General features: G+C 40.6%; 1 protein-coding gene across 1 annotated transcript in view; it reads left to right on the top strand.

The window, feature by feature from the left end:
* Nucleotides 1-25097, top strand: part of LOC133991280 (piezo-type mechanosensitive ion channel component 2) — a 122116-nt gene that overhangs the window by 35197 nt on the left and 61822 nt on the right. Inside the window, exons 6-14 of the mRNA XM_062429810.1 lie at nt 589-874; nt 3052-3265; nt 10496-10670; nt 17872-17991; nt 18784-18816; nt 19694-19808; nt 20959-21137; nt 22743-22973; nt 23677-23797. Of these exons, the coding sequence (XP_062285794.1) occupies nt 589-874; nt 3052-3265; nt 10496-10670; nt 17872-17991; nt 18784-18816; nt 19694-19808; nt 20959-21137; nt 22743-22973; nt 23677-23797 (1474 nt within the window). The remainder of the gene's footprint in view (nt 1-588; nt 875-3051; nt 3266-10495; nt 10671-17871; nt 17992-18783; nt 18817-19693; nt 19809-20958; nt 21138-22742; nt 22974-23676; nt 23798-25097) is intronic.

Here is a 25097-nt window from a genome sequence, read left to right as displayed (position 1 = left end):
CCAGAAATTCATCGAGAGCCTGCGTTGTGTTCAGGCTCTTATTTCCATCAGTGAACCATTTGACCTGAAGTTGTTCGAGGCAGAATAAGTTTTGCACGACTTGCTACCTGTACGCTCTTTATCTTGTGCCTTATACGTTATATATATATATATATATAAATAACAGTGAATGAGCCACTTGTTAATATGCTTCAGCTATAGTGTGACTGCAGGAAAAGAGGGACACATAGTTGTGGAGCTGCAGCAGCCAAGAAAGTTTGATTTGATATGAAGCCAACATGTGGTTGCAGAGGAAAACATCAGCTGCTAGTCTCCAATAATTTCTCAGGCAGCCACACAGACCACATATATGCTCAAATACTCAATGCCGTATGCTAAATATGGTCAGACACACTCACAGCTGAAAGCCGAGGCAGGACTCACAGGACAGACATGATGGGATGTGTATAACAGGGGTTGTACAGGGATTGTTATTGTAGTGCTACCTGTTAGGAAACATGTTTTCAGCACCATGGAGAGCTCTGACTTCTAAACTGCACCGTTCGTCACTCGATTCTGAAACGTTTTATGTCACTCACATTAAAAAAGGAAGAGGAGGAGAAGCTGACCCTGGATGACGACATCCTGCTAGACGAGGACTCCGAAGCGGGGTACGAAGCAGAGGAAGACGAGGAGGACGAGGAGGAGCTGGAGGCTGAGGACGAGCAGGAGGAGGAGGAGGAGGGTGAGGGTGAGGAGGAGGAAGTGAAGGAAAGCACCAAGATGAAGATTCTGCGGCACGTGGCGGAGGTGGCGACCAAAGTGAAGGAGATCATCGGGAACTTGATCACCACAGCGGGGAAGGTGGTGGTGACCATTTTGTTGGGGATGACAGGTGAGCAGCTTCTCCCTCATCAGCTGATTTATTGATTGATTTTCTGTCCAGCCATAGTTTAGTTCACAAGATAAGATAATGCTTTATTAGTCCCACGGTGAGGACATTTAAATTTAAATGTGAAATCTGTGAAAATCCTCATAAGTCTCTTGAGGAAGTGTATTCATGAACCTTTTTCAGTTACTGTACAATGCTTTTTAATTTTTAGGGTACTGTACTCACAACAAGAGTGTTTTGAATATTCTTTATTTACTGTAAAATATGAGTAAAAACCATAGACTGTATATAAGAAATGGACGTAACATCCGTGACGTCACCCATTGGTTTGTGGACTGCTGCTCGGAAGCCAATAGTTTCAGATCTGAGCAGCGCCATCTTGAAAATTTCCGGTGCATGCTGGGAAAAATAAAAACACGGATTCTACTTATATGGGCATCAGGAGGAGCAAGAGGCGCCCTCCTGAACCTGTGAACCAATCAACCTGTCAATCACGACGTAGCCACGCCCTAATGCATACCCTGCTTTATCGTCAAATGTAAAATCAGGGAGGCCAAAATGTCCCAAATGAACATCATACTGCATTGAAGAAGGCTTTAAACTAGCGATTGAGACCATAAACACATTTTGAAAACGTTTACTGAGGTTAGAAATCAAGTGAGAAGTTGGTGAATTCTCCATTGACTTGTATAGAGACGGAAGTCCTTTTGACACCAAAACGGTCGCCCCCTGGTGGCCTTTTGATAGAATGCAGTTTTAAGTTACTTCCGCGTTGGCATCATTTCAGAGGAACAGAACTTCCCGCCTGGTAAAAACCTTTTTGACTGTAAGAAAGAAAGGAAAGAAATTACCAAAGTGACATTATCCCATTATGACACAATGCAGTACTACACAAGCTGTTGAACACAACACAGAAAACATTTAAAAAGATTACCAGCTCTCATTAGTATTGCTATAAAACAAATAATGATAAACATATATTATTGACAAATTTCAATGAATAGATTTCGCAAATTTGGACCCTGTTCTCCCATCTTTTTGTGTATAGTTGTGACTAATGGGGACAGTTTTTGATATCGGTCCAGTTTTGAGCTTTTCAGCCAACAGATGTGAAACAGGCTGCGATGTAATCCTTCAAGCCAATAGCATCCAGTCAATGTACTTCTACTACAATTGTTTGTTTTTGCCACTGATAGGCTCAGATTGTTATTATAAGTGTCTGACAGCAGCATGGTGTTGTGGTAATGTTCCTCTTAATAATAGATGAGTTCACAGAGAGCATCTGTCTTTTCTGAGTTTTATTGCAATAAACAGAGTTCATATTTACAAATGTTGATCTCCCACTTTGTCATGAAGGAGATGCCTGAATGAGCATTCAGTGATTATTTGTACATGAAGCTACATGCGTCATTACGCATCCCACATATGTCACCCTAACAGTTGTCCTTTGTCCATTCATAGCTCCGTCTATGGGGGCTTCTGCACCTGCGTCTTTATTTGCTGGGTTTTAAAAGTTAAAGGCCAGAAGTTGAAGTTGAATCACAGCTTTGCCTTTGTTAACGTGTCGGGAACCAGCAGCTGAATGCTCACAAGAGAGGAAGAAGACACAAAGTCTCACACTCTGCACTCAGCCATAAGACAATGTGAGAGTGCACATAATATTAAGAAAAAGGCATACAAGTAAAAACTTATAGCGATACCATAAAATAGTTGTTTTTCCTATAGAAAATAAATAAGTAAATCATGAAGTGTATAATAAATATATTATACATGTTATAAATATTATAATAATCTTGAATAAAACTACTTTACCTTTTGCTTGATCACATTATGAAATCTCACGAGATGTGACTTTGTTGCCAGAAGACAACTTTAGAAACGTGAGTGAGAGTTTGAGAGAGGACTGCCAGGAAAAAGTTAATTGTCAAACAATATTTGCAAATGACTCTTCAATATTGTTCAAAGTTGCTTTTAAAACTGTGAGATTTACCACATTCATCAAAAACAATGTGCTGCAGAGTTAATTACGGTCAAAGAAATTCTCAGGTGGACAATTTAGCCGACATCCTCTGAAGTTTCGTGACGTTGCACCAGTCTGGGGCTCCGCATGGGTTAAAATAAAAGTTAATAATTATGTTATTAATCCAGTGAGCTTGTATCTTGTGTTTTGGTGTTTGCAGGCATCATGCTGCCCTCTTTGACCTCGTTTATCTACTTCTTCATCTTCCTGTTCTTGTGTACGTGGTGGTCCCTCTGCCGGACCTTCGACACGCTCATCTTCAGCTGCATGTGTGTCCTGATGGCCATCTTTAGCGCCGGACATCTCATTGTACTCTACCTCTACCAGTTCCAGTTCTTCCAGGAGTCCATCCCACCAGGCGACAACTACACCAGGTACGACTTCCTCCTGGACTTCATATTCAGAATCTCATGATTAAACCTGTCAAAATCAAGAATGTCAACTCATATATTTTACATTTTTTGGGTGGGAAATTTTGGACATCGTATTATTTAACAGTCTAAATATTATTGACATTATCTCTTCTAATGAATTGAATAGGATTGGTCCTAGAAAAAGCTTGTTGTTGTTACATTGTTGACTTTGGTGCTGCCAACAGGAAGAAATTAATCACACAAACTCCTGTCTTTCTTGTCACTTTGATAGATTTTGTACTACTAATACAGTCTGGCCTCCTTAATAATGTGAAAATACATGACGTAATGACAGAGCTCAGCAGCCAGACCTTCTTTGACTCTACAAAATTTATTGCGCCCTGGGGAAGTTTGTTTAAACCATAATAAATATTTACTAATGTTACAAACAAGAAGGCAAAGGAAAAGGCAAACTGAGATGGAGGGAAGATATATCAAACTCCTACTCACTGCACATCGATATCACAAGCAGAGCTCTTAGGCTCTTCACTACAACCAGCGTTGTTTTATTATGCATGAGAAAGGAGACAATCAGCTGTCTGTGGCTGCGGCGGTGAAGGGTTGTGGTCGGAGTTAAACCACATTGTTGCACGTCTTGCCAACATACATTAGTCGCAGCTGTAATGAAAGCAAACTGTAGCAGCGACTACCCGAGGTCACTAAGCTGGAATTAAACAAATGCTGTTTCTTTATTAAAAAGATAAATCACAGGGCAACGATATATCAACTTACAGCTAGATGAGATGCTACAGATTTGTAATTAAATCTTAATTATAAGCACAAATTATAAGTCGTAGTTAATGTTTTAATCTTTTATTCTACTGTTAAAGATAAACTGAGACAATATGTCATCAATGTTAGAAATAAGTTCCTTTAAATGAATGCATTATTTTAATGGTAGAAAAAATGTTATAAAAATGTTAAATCTGCAGCTGGCTTCAGATCTGCATCAAAATATTCAAAGTAATAAACAATAACTTGATACATTTATTGTATGTTTATGAGGAAATAGTGAAAAATTTCCAAAAGCACACAAAAAGCTAATTCTGTGCTCTTTATGTCATCTATAAAATCTTACTGAAAAGTGTTTTGAAGTTTTTTTTCTGCAGGGAGGGACCATTGAGAGAAGCATGCTTTTTTCCAGGGCTGCACTGAATACATGACATATAGAAAAGTAAAAAAAAAAAAACATTTACAATGTACAAATTCAAAGTAACAAGCAACAAGATTTACAGAAAAACAGAGACAACATTCAAAGACATTCAACCAAAGACGTCATTCATTGAACACACGCACATTTGAATTGAATGTTGAATGTGAGGGATCAGCTCTAACATTTCAGCAAGCTTTCTGCAAATGTTTCCACTTGTGTAGAGCAAAATATTTAAAAGCAAATCGGGCAGGATGTGTTTCAAATGAGAGTGAGAAGCTTCAACCGCCTCTTTGGAGGTAACAACAGTAAACTTAATTCACAGACAAAGGTCAAATTAGTTAAACACACATAAACAAAGCGCAAATGCACGACTAAAAGCCTCAAAACTGTTTCTATCTGCAGTCCAAAAAAAAAAAGCACAAGATGAGGTACTTAACTCAAAAACCAAACAAATATACAAGAGATACAAACAGCCGAGAAACTTTGGATGAAAAATGAGAAGCGCGCTCAAAACCACGTTGCAGTTTAGTTTCCCTTGCAGCACCTCGGCTGCATGGAGGAGTCCTATAAAACCAATGTTGTGTCTTTTAAACCAGCGCCAGTAGCTGTGTAGCTGTTGTCTGCGTGCCCTTGGTGCTGCTGGGTTTTATCGATCTCACAGTTTCTTATTGGAAAGCCGTGCTGCTGTGTGTCAGGGCCGAGGCTATTTACAGCTATGTATAGCCGAAACTGCCTTGGACTAAAACCTTGTGTCCTCCCATCCCTCTCCTGGCTCGGACGGCTGATAAGCTGTGATTGCAGTGTTGCATTGACGGATTTCTCGTTAGGAAACAAACTAATTAGAATGAATGGAGGCATTTTCTCACCTCATCTGCACCGCCAGTAACAGTCTGTTCAAATGACCTTTCAGTAGGAGTACCATCTAAATCAGGGGTGTCAAACATGCGGCCCGCGGGCCAGAACCGGCCCACCGAGGAGTGCAATCCGGCCCACTTTCCTTCCTCTCTTCTTTTCCTTCCTTCCTTCCTCTCTTCTTTCTCTTCCTTCCTTCCTTCCTTCCATCTGTCCTTGCTCCCTTTCTTCCTTCCATCTTTCTTTCCTATCTTCTTTTCCTCCCTCCATCCCTTCCTTCCTTCCATCTGTCCTTCCTCCCTTTCTTCCTTCCATCTTTCTTTCCTATCTTCTTTTCCTCCCTCCCTTCCTTCCATCTTTCCTTCCATCTTTCTTTCCTATCTTCTTTTCCTCCCTTCCTTCCTTCCTTCTTTCCTTCCTTCTGTCCTTGCTCCCTTTCTTCCTTCCTTCCATCTTTCCTTCCTCCCTTTCATCCGTCCTTCCTTCCATCTGTCCTTCTTCCCTTCCTCTCTTCTTTTCCTTCCTTCCTTCCTTCCGTCCTTCCATCCTTCCATCCATATTTTTAATGATCCGGCCCACATGAGATCTAATTGGTGTGTATGTGGCCCTTGAATGAAAATGAGTTTGACACATCTGATCTAAATGAATGGTTTACAGCCCGGGAGTCAGGACCCTTCACAGGGTCTCAGGATACATCTGAGGGCTCACCAGATTACTTAGAAAAGGATAAATATAAACACCTCTCAAGGAATTTCTTTTCTTTAAATGTTTGATTTTCTTCTTGTGAAATATTGGAAAGTCACACTTCACCCCTAAAGGTTCTTGAAATAAGTGAAATACCTTGAAATTGGACAAATGAAGGAAAATATGAAAGGAAATATCACTGCTCATAAGCTCACTGAGGCCATAACTTGCGATAAGGTGTCAAAATAATCTTAACAATTTAAAAGTTCACACTACAAAAAGGTTTGAAATGTGTCGACTTTTTACATTTGCTGCTATTTGAATGGAAATAAATAATTTGCTTGCCTCTTCAGGCAAGTTAAATATCACTCAAAAAGTTATATTATCACTAAACAGAACTCATAACTTCAGTACTTACGTGGTAATTTGCTTTATTTAGTTTCCAGTTAGTCAATATGGGAGAGTGTGTGCCAGAAAGAAGCATATATTTGTGTATGTGCAGGCGTACATTTGGAAAGTTTACCATGTCTCAGATTCTTCTTTGATAGCTCCTAACATGAAAAGGCCAACTATTTAATCATCACATGCGTTCATGTTGACTTTCCACAGCACTGAGGTATTTCTGTCCGCCGCTGCGTGAAAACTGAGGCCCAATGTGATGATAAAAGTAACATGTTTGCTCCCTTGACACACTCTCAGGTGGTCAGAGGCAAACTCTTAAACATGTGCAGCCCCTATTGGACAATAAGCCACCTCAGTGCGTGCCCGTAATTGTGCTTGTTGACAGTGGCTCGGCCTTGCTGTGGGGCCTGGCGCTGAGTGAGACTGTTGAGAGGCCTGGCTTCCACTCCACTTCCTGCCTCCACGCCTTACAATGGAAGTCCCCAGTCATGTGATCAGTGGGCCTTCCCTAGCTGCAAGAAGAAACCCTTCAGGAAGTGGGCTGGGATGAAAAAAAGGGGGGGGTTGTTCACTCCTCCACATGGCATAGAAAGGAAAAGACACGGGAGGCTTCTAAATCTGCGGCTGTCACTGGTATACGTCAGTACAATTCCTGTTGAGTAAATGAGCTTTGTTCTGCCCAGAGGAAAAGGACTGAATCATATGACATCCTTTGTGGTACAAAGACGATTTTTCAGCCTCACTGCATTTTCCAGATTCCAAGGTTGGTTAGTACGTAAACAGTGATAGATATGTTGTCTGTGCTGTCCTCAAAAGGAACATTTGTTTTCAACGCTGACACATAAATCACATAGTAAACATTTAGACATGCGTAATACATGCAATGGACATATAGTCACTGTCGTTAACGGCTCAAAACTAGGACAAATAATGGGAGGTTAAAAAAAAAAAATTGTGCATGATTGTAATAATAATAATAATAATAATAATAATAATAATAATAATGATGCATTATATTTAAAGGCGCCTTTCAAAGCACTCAAGGAAACCTTACAAGGCTCATAAAACACGACAACAGTACATCAAACAATATAAATCAGGTAACATTTAGTGCAAAGATAAAGAATAAATATGAATGTGACTATAAAGTGCATCAGTACAATAAATAAACAAGAATGTGATTGCATAGTCAGTGTGAGACAGAGTATGCCACTCTGAATAGGTGGCATACTCTACTACTATACGTAGTAAGAAGTAAAGATGGAAGAAAGGAAAATAAGAAAGAGGGAAGGTAGGAAGGAAGGAAGGAAGGAAGGAAGGAAGGAAGGAAGGAAAGAAAAGAAAAGAAGACAGGAAGGCATGAAGGAAGAAAGGAAAGAAGGAAGGAAGGAAGGAAGGAAAGATGGAAGAAAGGAAGGAAGGAAGGAAAAGAAGACAGGAAGGAAGGAAGGAAGAAAGGAAAGAAGGAAGGAAGGAAGGAAAAGAAGACAGGAAGGACAGAGGGAAGGAAGGAAGGAAAGATGGAACAAAGGAAGGAAGGAAGGAAGGAAAAGAAGGAAGGAAGGAAGGAAGGAAGGAAGGAAGGAAGGAAGGAAGGAATGAAGGAAGGAAGGAAAGATGGAAGAAAGGAAGGAAGGAAGGAAGGAAAAGAAGACAGGAAGGACAGAGGGAAGGAAGGAAGGAAAGATGGAAGAAAGGAAGGAAGGAAGGAAAGATGGAAGAAAGGAAGGAAGGAAGGAAAAGAAGACAGGAAGGAAGGAAGGAAGGAAGGAAAGAAGGAAGGAAGGAAGGAAGGAAGGAAGGAAGGAAGGAGGGAAGGAAGGAAGGAAGGAAGGAAAGATTTAAGGCGGGATTTAAAGGTGGAAACAGAGTCTGAAGTGTAAATGTCTGGTGGGAGAGAGTTCCTGAGGCGGGGGGGCAGATCGGCTGAAGGCTTTTGACCCCATGATGGTAGTTAAGTTGTCAGATGGGGCAAAGAGCTGGTTGGCGGAGGAGGATCGGAGAGTTCGGGAAGGTGTGTAGATGTGAATCAGTTCCGAGAGATTGTACTGTCCTAGGAGGGAAGCATATAATTCACATGATAAACATTAACCCTCATGTCGTCCTCTCGGGTCAAATTGACCCCGTCTGTTTTGACTGTTCCTTCTTTCCTCCCTACCTTCCTTCCTTCATTCCTTTCCTTCCTCCCTTCCTTCTTTCCTCCCTCCCTCCTTCTCTCTCTCTTTCCTCCCCCCTACCTTCCTCCCTTCCTTCTTTCCTCTGTCCTTCTTTCCTTCCTTCTTCCCTTCCTCTTTTCCTTTCACCATCCTCCCTTCCTTCCTTCTTTCCTCCGTCCTCCCTTCCTTCTTTCCTTTCCTTTCCTTTCCTCCCTTCCTTCCTTCCTTCCTTCCTTCCTTCCTTCCTTCCTTCCTCCCTCCTTTCCTTCCTTCTTCCTCCCTTCCTTCCTTCCTTCTTCCCTCCCTCCTTTCCTTCCTTCTTCCCTCCCTCCTTTCCTTCCTTCCTCGCTCCTTTCCTTCATTCTTCCTCCCTTCCTTCTTCATCCCTTCCATCCATCCTTCCTTCTTACTCCATTCCTTCCTTCCTTACTCCTTTCCTTCCTTCTTCCCTTCCTTCCTCACTCCCTTCCTCCTTTCCTTCCTTCTTCCTTCCTTCCTTCCTTGACTCAACAGGAGGGTTAAGATAGACACGTTATACACGGCATTGACATATAGTCATATATATATATACGGTACATATTTTCTCACATAGCAACAAAACTCCTGCCAAAGTGGGTCTTCTATGTCTACCGACTATTATCAGTTCTTGCATGTCATCCACTATTAAATCACTATCAAAGCCAGACATTACACATCATTTCTAAAGCTGTTTATATTAAAATACACTACTTTAACAGAACATCTCTGTCTTTATTCATTCAGTGTATTTTAACATCATCTAATGTGTATTGAGCGTAGTTTAATGATGGGAATATATCACTTTCTTAAGATCATCATCAGGGCTTGTATTTATTTAACTTCTAAGAATTACACCAAAACAGAGCAAGAGTAAAAATGTTATTCATTAAGACACTTATTCCTACTAATAGTTAAGTGTAGATGGAACTTTAAAACTGCATTCAGACCAAAATAGGCAAAGAGAAATGTACTCCCATGATGAGATAATACTATATATAGCAGTTAGGTTTCAACCTTTTTGGGTTCATGACTCCTTTAAATGCAGCAGTATTAATTTATGACCCTGATCACTGGTTTTGACCTCTGTGTGGACACGAGCTGTTACTGAAAGGGTCTCTTTTAATGCTCAGATTTGGAGGTAAGAGCATCCAGTATTATATTATATAAGTTTATATTATTATATTAGTTTTTAATCATCTTTAGACCCCTTGAGAGGTCTCGACCCCCATGTTTAGGTTTTTAAATGGATGCAGAAAAAAGCCAGATAAAGCTGGTGCTGATGGGAATCTACATCGCTGTGTGTGTGTCTGTCTGTGTGTGTGTGTGTGTGTGTGTGTTCTTTTTTCTCCTGTATTGAGTATGTATTTATTCTGTATTTAATATCTTTTGTATTGCATTGTATTTATAATGTATTATCTTTGAATGTTGGGAATCACTGATGCAATTCCCACAAGCTTTTCCCACATCCTACTTCCTTTCTTTCTTTCTGGAATCAATAATTAGTTTCAGAGATGAAGAGCTCAGGGTCTCAATTGAACGTAATGAATTGAACAATATACTCATCTCACTGATAACACGCCACAGTTCACTGGTCAATGACTTTGGGCTAGTTGACATAAGATTTAAGCAGCAGTAGTCATGTTTTTGCTTCCTCAAAAAACTATTTTTTTTGTATTAGATAATTTGTGAAAAAAATCGTTTATAAGGTCAGAATACAGGAAACAAAAATTCAACTTTTTAGCGAGTGCAAAATCTGAATCAGATGTTTGGATTGAGATTAAAATGAATGGAGAAATAGTTGTTTCTTTAATTTGTTGCACCAATTATCCTGATTTCTTTTTTTGGCATCAATATCAATTTTGTCCTCACAGTTTAGTCCTGTTCCTGTTCTTGTGCTCATGTATCTCTCTCTGTGTTTCTCTGCAGTGTATTTGGCATCTCCCCCATTGTTCAGAGTAACTGCTCCTACACATGGAAACTCATCGTGCACCCGGAGCGAAAGTGGTACCACTTTGTCAATCCCATCATGCTGCTGATTCTTTACTACACCCTGGCCACGCTCATCCGCCTCTGGCTGCAGGAACCCATCGACCAGCTGACGGTGAGGACAGCAGACAGACAGAGATTCTTCTTTATATATATATATATATTTACAGCTGTGTCACATTAGAGCATCATTAGAGTCGATTTGGCCTTACAGTTTCATTATATGTTTCATTATATGCTTTGACTGAAAAGCAATCACATTACTAATTTGTAGAGGCAGAAATTTTACAAAAACAGGTCCACTAAATTTAATCAGTTACGTTATACACTGTAGTTCTTAAAGGGACAATATACCCTAAAAACTTGTAAATTATTGGGATTATTTGTTGTTTTAGGATGTGTGTCCATGGGTTTTGTTTCTATGACAACAATATCTTGACAACATATTACCTCGTTAAACATCACCCTTCGCTTTTATATCATCTATTAGTTATTCCTAGGCTACTATCTTTTAGTTTGACACTGATTTTTCCTCCTTGAGCACCAACTGGAGGACGTCCCATCTCATGTATGATTGATTGTGTGAAAAGGAGCAACAGTGACGACGCCTGTGCCTTTCTGAAAAGTTCTGAGATGCTCCGTACTCGTTGCAGCCCCACAAAAAAGGTGGAGTGCTCTGCAAAAAAAGGCGCAGGGTGCAGAGAGGTTTCTCCAGGCGGCTGCATGTGGCTGCAAACACTCTCACCTCTTTGAAAAGAGTAGAAAAAGACGATAAAAACGCTTTATGGACACTCAACCTTATGCTGTATTTTCTTTGTTCCCATACGTGAGGGGCCAAAGGTGATATTATGAGACATCTTCAGGATCAAAAACGTCATATTTTGGTTCCCTTAAAAGCTTCTATTACTGATGCGCTTGTTTATCAGTAATAGAAGAAGAAATATACATGCAGAAGCCTCAATAGACACATATGTAATGCAGCCTAATGCAGACATTTGACCTGTTTGCCTGAGCTTTCTGGGAGATGCAGGAAACAATTAAGTGAGAAACAAGACATGAAAAGACAAATGTGTGTAACTATGAATAAATCACAACCCTTAATCTCAAAAATTACAGCAAACAAGAATCATAGACAACTGAATAAATGTCAGTATTAGAGTATCTGAGGGTTGAATTACAGGTCTGGAGTGAGAAAGAAAAGGGAAATGCCAAGAATGAAACTAGATTTCTCTTCCAGATAAAATAACATGCTTTCCTCCCCAATAAACAGCATGTGATTTAACTATTATTTATACAGTTGAATGAGCTCCTGCTTCGCTTGAGCGTGAGCAACGGATGTCAAAAGGCGTTTAAATCAGCACACGACACCTCCATATAACGCTCCACAGTAAATTCCAGACACTGAACTGAAATAGATTTAGATTGGATTAAACAGGCAGCCAGGTGGCCTCGTGATCACAGAAAACTGTATTGATGGAAGATTCCAGGACTATTGATCGTTGGCTGGATCTGTTTGCCGTAGCTCAGGTGATATCCGAGACACTGTTGGTATAACTTTGACGAGGCATGTACATGTAGGCAGGACGCACACATTTCAGCACTACAGTACACTACAGTATGTTACAGTGTTACAGAGCTCTGCAGGGGTGAAAAAATGTGACTGTTATGTAATAACTCAAAATATGATAAATTATGAAGCGATGATGTATTTTTGGCATTTATGCTTGCGCTCAAACTCACTGGCGTAGAGGGTGCACTCTTTAGGTCAAATATCATAGCGATTAATACAGAATTTAAATCATGAGCTCTGACGGCGAAAAAACTGAAACATATTTACTTTATTGAAAATGTTTTGGACCCTCAGACCCTCAGTAACCAGGTACAATGATCCTGATGAAGGTATGCGGACCAAAACATTTTAAATAGTGCTGCTTTATCGTCAAATATAAAATCAGGGAGGCCAACATTTCTCAAATGAACATCATACTGCATTGAAGAAGGCTTTAAACTAGCGATTGAGACCATAAACACATTTTGAAAACGTTTACTGAGGTTAGAAATCAAGTGAGAAGTTGGTGAATTCTCCATTGACTTGTATAGAGACGGAAGTCCTTTTGACACCAAAACGGTCGCCCCCTGGTGGCCTTTTGATAGAATGCAGTTTTAAGTTACTTCCGCATTGGCATCATTTCAGAGGACGGGAAAACGAAAAACACATTTACTTTATTGAAAATGTTTTGGACCCTCAGACCCTCAGTAACCAGGTAAAATGATCCTGATGAAGGTATGTGGACCAAAACATTTTAAATAGTGTGTGCAACTGATCAACTGTATGCAGCTTTTTTTTTGATGTTTTCCACAATTAAAATTGGGGTTAAAAAAAAAGAAGACAAATTTACTCAATGAATGAGCTGTATTTATTCTATTTAATTACATTTTATTTATAAAGCACAATCACAACAGAAATCATCTCAAGGCACAATTTAAAAGTCCAAAATCTAAACTCTGGATAAGCAGTAAAGGGTCATTTCATATATTTATTATTACAATATATAGATGTTATATAAATGTTTTCATAGGAACTACAGACAGGTGATAAATTAAAGGAAAAACTGGAACATGTCTGAATGTTTGACCCCTGTAGTGAGGCTCTGTTGGGGGCATTTTGCTGCCATGGTTTGGGTCCACTCTTAAAGGGAAGACTCACTGCTAATCAATACATTTCTATTCTGACGGGATTGATTTCTTCCAGGATGACAATGACCCCATCTATAGTGTGCAAGAGGTCATTAAATGATTTGATGAGGAGGAAAATGATGTGAATCAGATGTTTTGGTCTTCACAGCCACCAGATCTCAACCCAACTTAACCCCCTATGAGAGATTTTGGACTGACGTGTTAGACGTTTCAATCAGGAGAGACAAGTAAATAGAAAGATATTTATTTGTAAATATGTAATGAACAAAATCTTAGTAATGACAAAGTCTTTGGCGCTTGAACTCCATGAGGAATCATCTCTGAACGTCCCCATGAAGTCCAGACACTGGTGTAGGTGATTGCTGATGAGACTGAAGAGAAGATGGCAGATGGGAATAGACTGCAGATCCTGTAGAGCAGGGGGGGTCAAACATGCGGCCCGCGGGCCAGAACCGGCCCACCGAGGAGTGCAATCCGGCCCACTTTCCTTCCTCTCTTCTTTTCCTTCCTTCCTTCCTCTCTTCTTTCTCTTCCTTCCTTCCTTCTTTGCATCTGTCCTTGCTCCCTTTCTTCCTTTCATCTTTCTTTCCTATCTTCTTTTCCTCCCTCCCTTCCTTCCATCTTTCCTTCCATCTTTCTTTCCTTTCTTCTTTTCCTCCCTCCCTTCCTTCCTTCCTTCCTTCATTCCTTCCTTCCTTCCTTCCTTCCTTCTGTCCTTGCTCCCTTTCTTCCTTCCATCTTTCTTTCCTATCTTCTTTTCCTCCCTCCCTTCCTTCCATCTTTCCTTCCATCTTTCTTTCCTGTCTTCTTTTCCTCCCTTCCTCCCTTCCTTCCTTCCTTCCTTCCTTCCTTCTGTCCTTCCTCCCTTTCATCCGTCCTTCCTTCCATCTGTCCTTCTTCCCTTCCTCTCTTCTTTTCCTTCCTTCCTTCCTTCCTTCCTTCCTTCCTTCCTTCCTTCCTTCCTTCCTTCCTTCCTTCCTTCCTTCCTTCCTTCCTTCCTTCCTTCCTCCTTTCCCTCCTTCATTCCTTCCTCCTTTCCTTCCTTCCTTCTTCCCTCCTTCCCTCCTTACTCCTTTCCTTCCTTCCTTCCTTTCCTTCCTCCCTCCCTCCTTACTCCTTTCCCTCCTTCCTTCCTTCTTTCTTTCTTTCCTCCTCCCTTACTCCTTTCCTTCCTTCCTTCCTTCCTTCCTTCCTTCCTTCCTCCTTTCCTTCCTTCTTCCTCCCTTCTTCCTTGACTCGAGGACAACAGGAGGGTTAAACGGACCGCTACAGGATGATAGGCTAAGGCTGAAGTGTGGCGTTTTGCTATTGGTTGCTGAGATTGACAGATGACATAACGCCCTAGACATAGAAATCTAGGTGATAGATGAGCATGCTTGAAGGAGGCAGAAGTTCCCAGTTATGCCTGTATGTTTTAGAGTCTTCTGACTGAACTTTCACTAAGCTTCATTACTCTCCACCATCATCATCAAAACACTAAATGAGCGAATATGTTTTGGAAGAATAATGTTCATCATCCCTCTAGTAGAGTTCAGAATCAAATCCAAAGCCGTCCTGGCAGCATGTGGAGTATCAACACCATTATGTTAGTTTTTCCTGTAATTTGTCACCGGTCTGTATTTCTTTAATAGAAAATAGTGCCAATAAAAACTATTCAGGTTGTGCTTTGTGGACTATGCAGAAGTAATTGGGTCATTGAGCCTCATGCAAGAAGCACTTGTATGAACAGATTTTGTTCTAAGATGTGAATGATTTAAGAGAATTTGTGGCATTAACCAATTTTCTGAAATGTGTGAGTGGTCGAGATCGGTCGTACGAGTCCTTAGCAGGAAGTCTCTGCTTTTCCTCACAAGAGGAGACACACTCTGTTTGACCTCCATTTATAATGTCTCAATCTGAATGAGTATTGGAGTTTAAATATCACCCCAAAATCAACTATTGAAATATATTTATTCAAACATACACTTAACCCTTGAACAGGCCACGTGCACCAGGAGATACAGACACTTTAACACCCTGTTAAGGTGGTTGTTCAGTTGTATGGGCCTTGAATTGGTAGAATTAAGGTTTGTGGTAGGTCTATACTTCTAAACTAGTATGTGCGATATTAATGACCAGGGAAAGCAAGAATGTATCACTTCTTCATATCCTGGCTGGAGATAAAACTCATAAAATCCAAAATATATTAAAAATATTCGTGGAAATGTTTTACTTTAGGTGCAAATGAGATAACTAGTAACATCAAATTATGTTTTTTTTATTTACATCTCATTTTCCACTCCTGCCTGTTTAAGGGTTAATGCAAAATTAATATTCATCATCATCATGGTTTGACAATTTACCGAGAGGTTTCTTTAATGTTATGACCCCCGTTTTTGGCTTTAGAAAGATGTTTTTCTTTATTTCTGATGGCATGTCACTGGCAAACTTGACCACAAACTGAGCAGAAAACGGAGCCATATATGTATATTTAAGGGGTGTTCATTATTCTATTTATCAAATCTCACAAATGTGCAACTACTCCCTCGCTGAAATGAGCGATTTAAGCCAGGTTCAGACAGAAGTTGTACTTGTATGAGAGCCAATCAACACTAATCAGAGAATGATATCTCCAAATTTGCCAGTAAAACCATAACTGTATTTATAACTAAGAACTACAAGAGCTGAGAAAGAGAGAACCTGATTGGCCCAAGTGTTAATTAATGCTAATGACGGACTATTCAAACTACAGCTGGTCTCACTTAAATGTCTCGCAGTGTGTGAAGCAGCGGACTCAGTGGTCACATCTTCTTCTTTCACCTCAGGGCTCGATGCTTAGCTCCTCTGTCCTGTAATGGAGTTATAGATCAGTGTTTTTATAGAGGGGTCAATACTTCCCTGTAAACCTGTGGGGCTGTATGCATTATTGATCTGTCCGCAGAGGTGTGTGTGTGTGTGTGTGTGTGTGTGTGATTTCACCTACCCTTACACTTTCGAAGACGCTAATAATAAAACATGATGACAACATAAATCAGCAGCTGACAGGTCCGCTCGATAAGGAAGATGCCAGATTATTATGATGAACCTCGTAATGAACCCCTGTCAAAATTGCTCATTTAATTTAATGGTTGATGTGCAGTTAATTACCTGTTTTTATTCAGCAGTTTCACCAGTTAAACATTGATTTAATCCAAGTATCCAAAGGAATGAGACATGGGGAAGTGTTGGAGAGGAGCTGACTGCAGATGGAAAATATGGAGATGAAAAAACATTGCATACATATCACGTCAGGGTTCATATTTAGAGACTGTTGTGACAAATTAATCATTGTGTTAAAGCCAACAATGTATGATTGCCACTTTTTTTGTTTAATCTCACTGCCAACACTAGAAACATGAACAAACCCATGAACCAATAAGGACAAGCAGAGTTCATGAGGGATTGATGCCATATAAAGAGTGTGAATGGATTTTTACCAGGTTCAAAAATGAGATGTTTAAAGTCCGTGTAAAGTAAGAATAAATATGTGTTCTGAGTTTGACATACCACAGAAAAGTGTGTTGTTAACCACCCTGCAAAATTTGAATGATTAAAAAAATCGCCAAATATATGAAATTAGGCTTCAAAGTTGTGTAAAAGTCTGCCTATTTCTCTTCTCCCAAACGCTGTGGGAGTGGCCGCCGAGTTCGCTGAAGCCCCGCCCCTACCAAGTGTCACCTGTCAATCAAAGTCACCACCTCTACCAGAAACATGGACGCTAGGCCTGAGAGCTTTCTGCTGCTAACTCAGCTGCTAGCTCGGCGGCTAACTCGGCTGCTAGCTCGGTGGCTAACTCGGCTGCTAACTCAGCGGCTAACTCGGCGGCTAGCTCGGTGGCTAACTCGGCTGCTAACTCGGCTGCTAACTCGGCGGCTAGCTCGGCGGCTAGCTCAGCGGCTAACTCAGCTAACTGGCTAACTGTAGACTGTAGTAGTAGTAGTGTGAGCTGAATGTATTTATACCTCTACAGCAGCAGGGGCGGGTTTATGCTCCGGTGTGTAACCGTGCTATTGCCCACCGGTTACGTAGATTTTCAGACCCGCCCATTAAATCCAGACACAGAAATCTTGAAACACAGTTTGTGAAGCCTAGCTCCACAATTCAAATCTAAATGGTTGAAATGCTTTTTACACCTTTTTTAGAAATAAATGTATGACCTATTTAATGTGTTTAGAAGAAAATGTCTGAATTCACTTTACACGGTCTTTAATGCAGAGGGCCGTGTCTGTTTTTGGGCCCAAATATTATATAATTTACCCTGTTTCACTATTTTTTTAACCAAGTGTCATCAAGATGCTTTTGTTCAAAGATACTGAAGCTCAAAATTCCTGAAACAAGGAAAACTGTGCTGCAAAAAGTGAAGAAAAAACAAGAAATGAATGCTAAGAAATGCTAAAAAAAAGAATGAAAACAATATCATGTCCCCTCTTTAACAGGCCGCCCTACTCCTCCGCAGATACTCGTCTCCTACGCTGTAAATCAGAGTTCAGTAGAAGCTGATTAGTGTCAGTTTTGGGAGTATCTGTATCAGTGCTGAACAATAGAGCACTGAACTCAAGATATACATTACCCAAACAAACTGACTATCTCTGTTGTTTCAGGATAACAAGGATGACGACGTGTGCGAAGAGGAGGAACAGGTCGGAAACGGAACAAATAACTCAGCCACCAGGAAGAGGCAGCTGTGGTGGGGATCACGCCGGTGCACGGATGAAAAAAATGTACGTCGGGGTTATCGTACACATTGATTATTGAAGTCATGTAGTGGTCATCCTTTGGTCGTGTTGTATCCCATTGTTAAAAAACACTGTTAAGGGGTTTCTCTGCTCATAACAGGAAGTGAATACATGCCAGAGAATTTGTGTTTTTTTTAGGACAAAAATGAAAAATGTGGAAAATGCAACAGATTCTGAAATTATGAAGCTGTGTCTGGCTGCTAAAACCCAAATATTATGTCTCTGTTGCATTCTCACAATAACTGATAACTATTGTTAGACATGGAACGATTTGATTCATATCCGCTATTTAATAAGAGCCGAGTGAAATGGAAAAAAAAAAATACTGCAATACAAGTTCATAATAACAGGAAACCAACTCTTTGTAAAAACTGTAAACTCAAGCTGTAGTGGTTTATTTTTTTTAACAAGTCTACATCTTGTTTTACTCAAGCTTTTTGTAATAGACTCATCGCTGGAAAAATGTCAGCTGGCAACGTACAACACACACACACACACACACACACACACACACACACACACACACACACACACACACACACACACATTCATTCTGACCTTGTTCCCATATCAAGGTCCGTAGTCTGTCTCCACCGGCCACCTCCTGAGGTTTAAAAGCTTTTACGGCGTGCAGACACAGATGAGTGATGGGCTCGATTTACAGAGTAGTGCTGCTCGCCTTTGTTCCTGCTTATCAGCGACTATAAAGAACAAGGTTGCCTTTGACTTCAGCAGCTCATCGATAACACACCTTGCTCTGTTCTCCTCCCACCGCAGCTTCTCTCCACCCAGGATGGCATCAGTACTGAGGTGGGAGCTGCTCTGGATGTGTCTGAAATTTGTGCATCTTACTCCCCCCTTTATCCCCCTCAGTCTTGTTGCAAGAAAAGGAATCTCTGCAAAGTGCTTTTCACACTGCACCCTCATGGAGCAGGTTTATTCTGATGCTGTGGTAAAAAAAAGTGTTTCCAACTGGGTCAGTTCGCCAAAAGCTGCACTAAATCTATAATTAACATCACAGCATTTGAGGCTGATCCTGCTCCAAATGAGTTAATATCAAACTGCCTTTATCTGCTCAGATGTTGAGTCGTTCAAATGACTCTGGGTTCAAATGGACGATGTCAGGAGAATGCAAAAGTTGTTTATAATGGCACAAACAACCTATAAATGATTTGTAATACAATAAAGCTGAGGGAAACATCTGGTGAATATTGATATATAAAATGTTGGGCTTTTATTGACTGCAGATTTGGTTGAAATGATCAGTCTGCCGTGTTCAGAAGTCTATAAAATAATAATAATAACATCATTTTATGTTGCAAAAAATTTGCCTGACACATTTTTTGAGCATCTTGATTGAATCTCCCACATTTCCAAAAGCCCAGAAAGGTAGAAGTTAATATGAAAGTGATTTCCTGAGTTATAAGGCAGCTTGTACAAATCAAATGTGCAGTGTGAAAAGTAGAAGAAATGCTCTGTTTCATGAAGCCCCACAAAGCCAAACTATAGTAACAAAGATGTCCTCTCAATCCATTTGTTTTTATTTAAAAAGCTAAATATCCAGTTGTTAAACATCAGTTACTAATGTTTGTCTTTGTGGGGCAGACTTCTGCACAGTATCGTGATCCTTTAACACATCTTCTTAATCATAGAAATGTAATTTTAAGTTTCTGATGATGATTTACAGGCTGGGCCCATCTCTAATGGGACGTCCTTTGACTTCGTCACTGAGAATGGACCAGGCTGTCTGGACTTATACTCCACCCCCCAGTATAAAATGGATCAGCCCAAAGATGATACAGGTGAGTTGGTCTTACCCTCTGCTGTCTGCGGCTTTACTCCAAATTTCCTTGAAAAGGTCAGACTGAAAGACGCGAACTGAGAATACTTCACTGAATTAGTGTAAAATAATAAAATAACAGCAAAATGATTATTATTTTCATTTTTAGGTGCATTTACAGTATTATGTGGTTATTTTTCAGTTGAGACAATTTTGAAACTCCTTCTCTAACGAGGTGGATAAACTCACAATTTACCTGCCATGTTATAAATAATGTTATTTTTCTTAGTTCCTAGAAAGCTGATATTAAATTTGATATAGAGTATTAATAGATGATATTAACATTTTGATGAGTAAACAGTCTCTCTTATCCTTTTGTTGTATTTTATCATATTTATTGTGACACTGTGCAGGATTCACTATTATGACTCTTTTGTTCAGTTCTTTTTTAGTTTTACTTTATTGCCACTGAATTCATAGAGTTGTCTTAAAGGGGCACTTCACTGATTTTACACTTCAAAGTCCAGTTATTAGCCATGGGGCGTACTCAGCAGCCTGTGTATAATGTCTTCTCTGGCTGTGAAGCAGATTTGTAAAGTCTGAGAAAATTAGTCATTTTTTAGTCTCGGAGTTTGAAAGACGTGAGTGTTTACCAGGCAGTGAAGGTCTAATGAACACTGTTGGGTTGCGTGTTAGGGAGTGTAATGAGACGCCATGTTTTTAGATTTTAAAGTTAAGATATTCAGGCCTCTGCTGCACAGATTTTGACCATTTTTTGCTGAATTAATATCTTGCAATTGTATCCTATGGCATGGCAGCTCAACACACACATACACACACACACACACACACACACACACACACACACACACACACACACACACACACACACACACACACACACACACACACACAACACACACAACACACACACACACACACACACACACACACACACACACACACACACTTATCTTGCCCAAGGACACTGCACGGCATGCAGGACTGGATGAGCTGGAGATCGAACCGCTGATCTTCCAATTAGTGGACCAACCTGCACCACTTCCTGATCCACAGTTGCTCCATCTAAGTGCCGAACTTCACTCACAAAAAAGCCAAATGTTATTATGAACTGTTTTTTAACAATGAACTGTGGCTCTGTGTCCAACCAGAGAAGGAGGAGTGTGTGTACGAGGTGTGCTTGCCGCCAGAGGACGCAACGTCAGAGGGAGGAGAGGAGAAGTCTGAGGGAGAAGACGACGGGTTGAAGACAAGAGGAGTCGGTGCGATGGTGAAGGTCTTCAACTTCATCATGAAACAGAGCTACATCTGTGCTCTCATAGCCATGATGGTGAGTCGTGCAGCCACAGGTGGTGTAACCCAGGAGTCACAGAAGCAGGCTTATGCTGTGTTTGTGTCCCGTATTTGGACGTTGGAAAGGCAAACATCTAAAATTACTTTTATTTGTGAATTTAAAGTCGACCATAAACTCACTGCTGAAAAAAAAAAAAAACTTTATGTAAGAAAAGTTGACTCTGTTATAAGATTGACAAAATAATTCTGCCTCTTAAAACCTTTGCAGTGATGATGTGACTGTTGTTTTCCAGTTAGCGGTTTTATATGCAGTTTAATTTAACGTGGCATGGCCGCAGCGTTATAACCAGAAAGTAACAAGTTCAAAACCCACAGACCTGCTGGAAAAAAGCTGGTGCGGTCAGTAAATGCCAAACACTCCCGCCTCCGTGATCAACTTCGATTAAGATGTTCTTGAACCCTTCTCTGCTTCCAGTGGAACTACTGGCTGACCAACAGGAGGAAACTGTGGTTGTACTGGGCAGCCTCTCTGAGCGAAATGTGTGGCAGCGTATAACTAAAAGAGCATCTGTTTTCAGTCAAACATTCCCGGTTAAATCAAAATTAATTTAGGTAACAGTCACATAGTTTGACGTTGATTTTGACACATCAGGCTGCAGTCTTTTTTGTGATAAGGCTCTGAGCTTCAACATATTTTATCTGGGATTAAAGACCAATGTTGCTGGATTTCTGCTGGGTGTGAAAACATGCCATTTTTTGCTGACTTGTGAGTCCTAACACATTTATAAGGCTATAATATGTCAAACATGTGTGTGATGTTAAATACATACACATCACATACATGCAGGTTCTCACGTCTCCGCTGAGCACAAAAGTCCATAAATCCTTTTAATGATGAAGGAAGGAAATAAGGAAGGACAGACGGAAGAAAGGGAAGAAAGGAAGGAAGGAAGGAAGGGAGGAAGGAAGAACAGAAGGAAGAAAGGGAGGAAGGAAGGAAGGAAGGAAGGAAGGGAGGAAGGACAGATAGAAGGAAGGACAGAAGGAAGGAAGGAAGGAAGGAAGGAAGGAAAGTAGGAAGGAAGGTAGGAAAAAGGGAAGGAAGGAAGGAAGGAAGGAAGGGAGGAAGGAAGAACAGAAGGAAGAAAGGGAGGAAGGACAGATAGAAGGAAGGACAGAAGGAAGGAAGGAAGAAAGGAAGGAAGGAAGGAAAAAAGGAAAGTAGGAAGGAAGGTAGGAAAAAGGGAAGGAAGGAAGGAAGGAAGGGAGGGAGGAAGGAAGAACAGAAGGAAGAAAGGGAGGAAGGACAGATAGAAGGAAGGACAGAAGGAAGGAAGGAAGAAAGGAAGGAAGGAAGGAAAAAAGGAAAGTAGGAAGGAAGAAAGGAAAAAAGGAAGGTAGGAAGGAAGGACAGATGGAAGGAAGGAAAAAAACACAGGAAGGAAAGTGGGCCGGATTGGACCCCTCGGTGGGCCGGTTCTGGCCCGCAGGCCGCATGTTTGACACCCCTGAAGTAAAGCATTCATACTGTTACCTGCAAGTAAACTCATCGCTCCACATGTATGATTTGTCTTTTATAAATCGCCCATCAACAGCAGAACTGTGACATCAGAGTAATCTTTCTATCATTTGTCTCCATCAGGCCTGGAGCATCACGTACGTTAGCTGGCTGACGTTCGTCTTCCTCATGTGGTCGTGCATGCTGTGGATGGTGAGGGACCGGAGGCGCTACGCCATGCTGTCGTCCCCCTTCATGGTGGCGTACGGCAACCTGTTGATAGTCCTGCAGTACATTTACAGTTTTGAAAACATCAATGGAGTCTCAGGATTTTTTCTCAAGAAGGACAACCCGTTCCACTCGCTCTCGTCCAAGGTTTGGAAAGTTTTAATTAAAAAAACCGAATAATATTCCTGATTTTGACTTTGCCACTAATTTCGATCCCCTAGAAATCCATACGGTCATTAAAACTGACCTTTAGCTCGAGTTGCAATAACAGATGTAGTCTGTGTGCAGCTAATGGGATACATTGACTCTAGATAGAAACTCAATATTTGACTAAATGAGACTGTCATGCTTTTAGTCTTTTGACATGTTTTGGAAGAACTCAAAGTCTTTAATGTTGGCGGCTGCAGAGTCTGACCTAATTGTGTCAAGAATGAGATTTTACACATCAGCAGGTCACCTCACACTCACAATGGATTTCATTAAGGCTTTATTGCACCTTTTATGAGTTTTTTTTTTTTTACTGTTTTATTTAACAGTTTATTCATCATTTAAGAGAGTGGGGTGGTGGTGGTGGGGGGGGGGGGGAATTTGTGTGTCACCCCCTTCGTTATTAATTATTATTTTCAAGGTTTATTTTAAGTGCCAGATTAATACAACACATACCGGAAAGTTTACACAATCCCAATTTTAGTTTAGAAGGTCTTTTCTGATTTATATAAATCCTCTCCCGGTTTATTGTTAAGACAACCTTTATCCCAGCAGGTTAATGTAAATGAAAAGATTTAGTGCCTCGGTCTTTTTTTCTTACTGCTCATACGTTTTATCTAAACATCTTATTTATTCGGTGTAGGCCTTGTGTCTGCTGAGCTTCTGGCTACTGCTGAGACAGACGCTCACGGAGAGATGGGAGAAACAAAAGGAAGCAAGCGCTGTTCTCTCAGACGTTCACGTGGAGGATCAGAAGAAGAAGGGTAAGTCCTGCCATCTTTTTGAATTCAGATTTTTAGTAGAAATACTGTTTAATATACTGCAGGTTACGGTAGGAGGACATTTGGAAATGACCACCAGCTGCCAGAGCAACTTATACTGGGAATATTTCGCCGTTTTCTGAGCTTAAGCATAAGTTGATTCACCTTTGGAGATGGGGAATAGAGCAGATTGAACTTTTTTTTGCCTTTGTTTGGAAGCCTTTAGCTTAGTTTCGCTGCACGTATTAAAATCTTTTTTTTTTTTTCCACAACTGAGGAAGAATGTGGAGCGGTCCTGCAGGTGATTTAGATCTTCACTGTTTATGAAGGCGAGAGGTTTGATTTCCAAGTTTATAGACCAGACTTTTCAAAACTAATACAGCTTGAACATCTTCATCTTTCACTATGTTCAGATAATGTGTTAGATTTTAATTTAGATATAAATTATATATATGCACAATGTTGTTTTGTAGGATTCAAGCATGCGTAGTGTCTACAGTATGTCTTTGTTTACTTTGACTTTAAGAATAATTTACCTAAAACATTAATAAAGGATGTCAGTTTTTTATCCTGCGTTGAGGTTTTTTAGGAAAGTCTTTAAAACGTCCGCAGCTTCCTACTTCACTCCTGCACAGGTTAACTATCCTGTCTATGTATAAGCTTGTTTATGTCTGTATGTGTGAAAGCATATTCTTGACTTCATGAGCAGCGGTTTAATAAAATAACTTTTTACGGAGCTTTTAAACACTTTTTTGTCAACAAATAAGGTTTGGTCAGTTGTCAGTCCTGTAAAAAAAAAAAGCTCAAATGTAATGCGATGAACCTCGAGATCTGTTTAAATGTAATATGTTTTATATTTGTATCTTTAACCTTTGTGTCGTCCTCCTGGGTCAAATTGACCCCGTCTGTTTTGACTGTTCCTTCTTTCCTCCCTTCCTTCCCTTCCGTCTGTCCTTCCTCCCTCCTTCCCTCCCTCCTTCCACCTTTCCTTTTTCCCTCCCTCCTACTTTCCTTCTTCCTTCCTTCTTTCCTTTCCTCCCTTCCTTCCTTCCATCCTTCCTTCCATCCTTCCTTCCTTCCTTCCTTCCTTCCTTCCTCCTTCCCTCCTTCTCTCTTTCTTCCCCCCCTACCTTCCTTCTTTCCTTACTTCCTCTTTTCCTTTCTCCCTTCCTTCCTCCCTCCCTCCCTCCCTCCCTCCCTCCCTCCCTCCTACCTTCCTTCCTTCCTTCTTTCCTCCGTCCGTCCTTCCTCCCTCCTTCCTCCCTTCCTTTCCTTCTTTCCTGCCTTCCTTTCCTTCTTCCTC

This window comes from Scomber scombrus, chromosome 11 (assembly GCF_963691925.1).
Source record: "Scomber scombrus chromosome 11, fScoSco1.1, whole genome shotgun sequence".
Lineage (NCBI taxonomy): Eukaryota > Metazoa > Chordata > Actinopteri > Scombriformes > Scombridae > Scomber > Scomber scombrus.
This window is presented reverse-complemented; position numbering and strand designations above follow the sequence as displayed.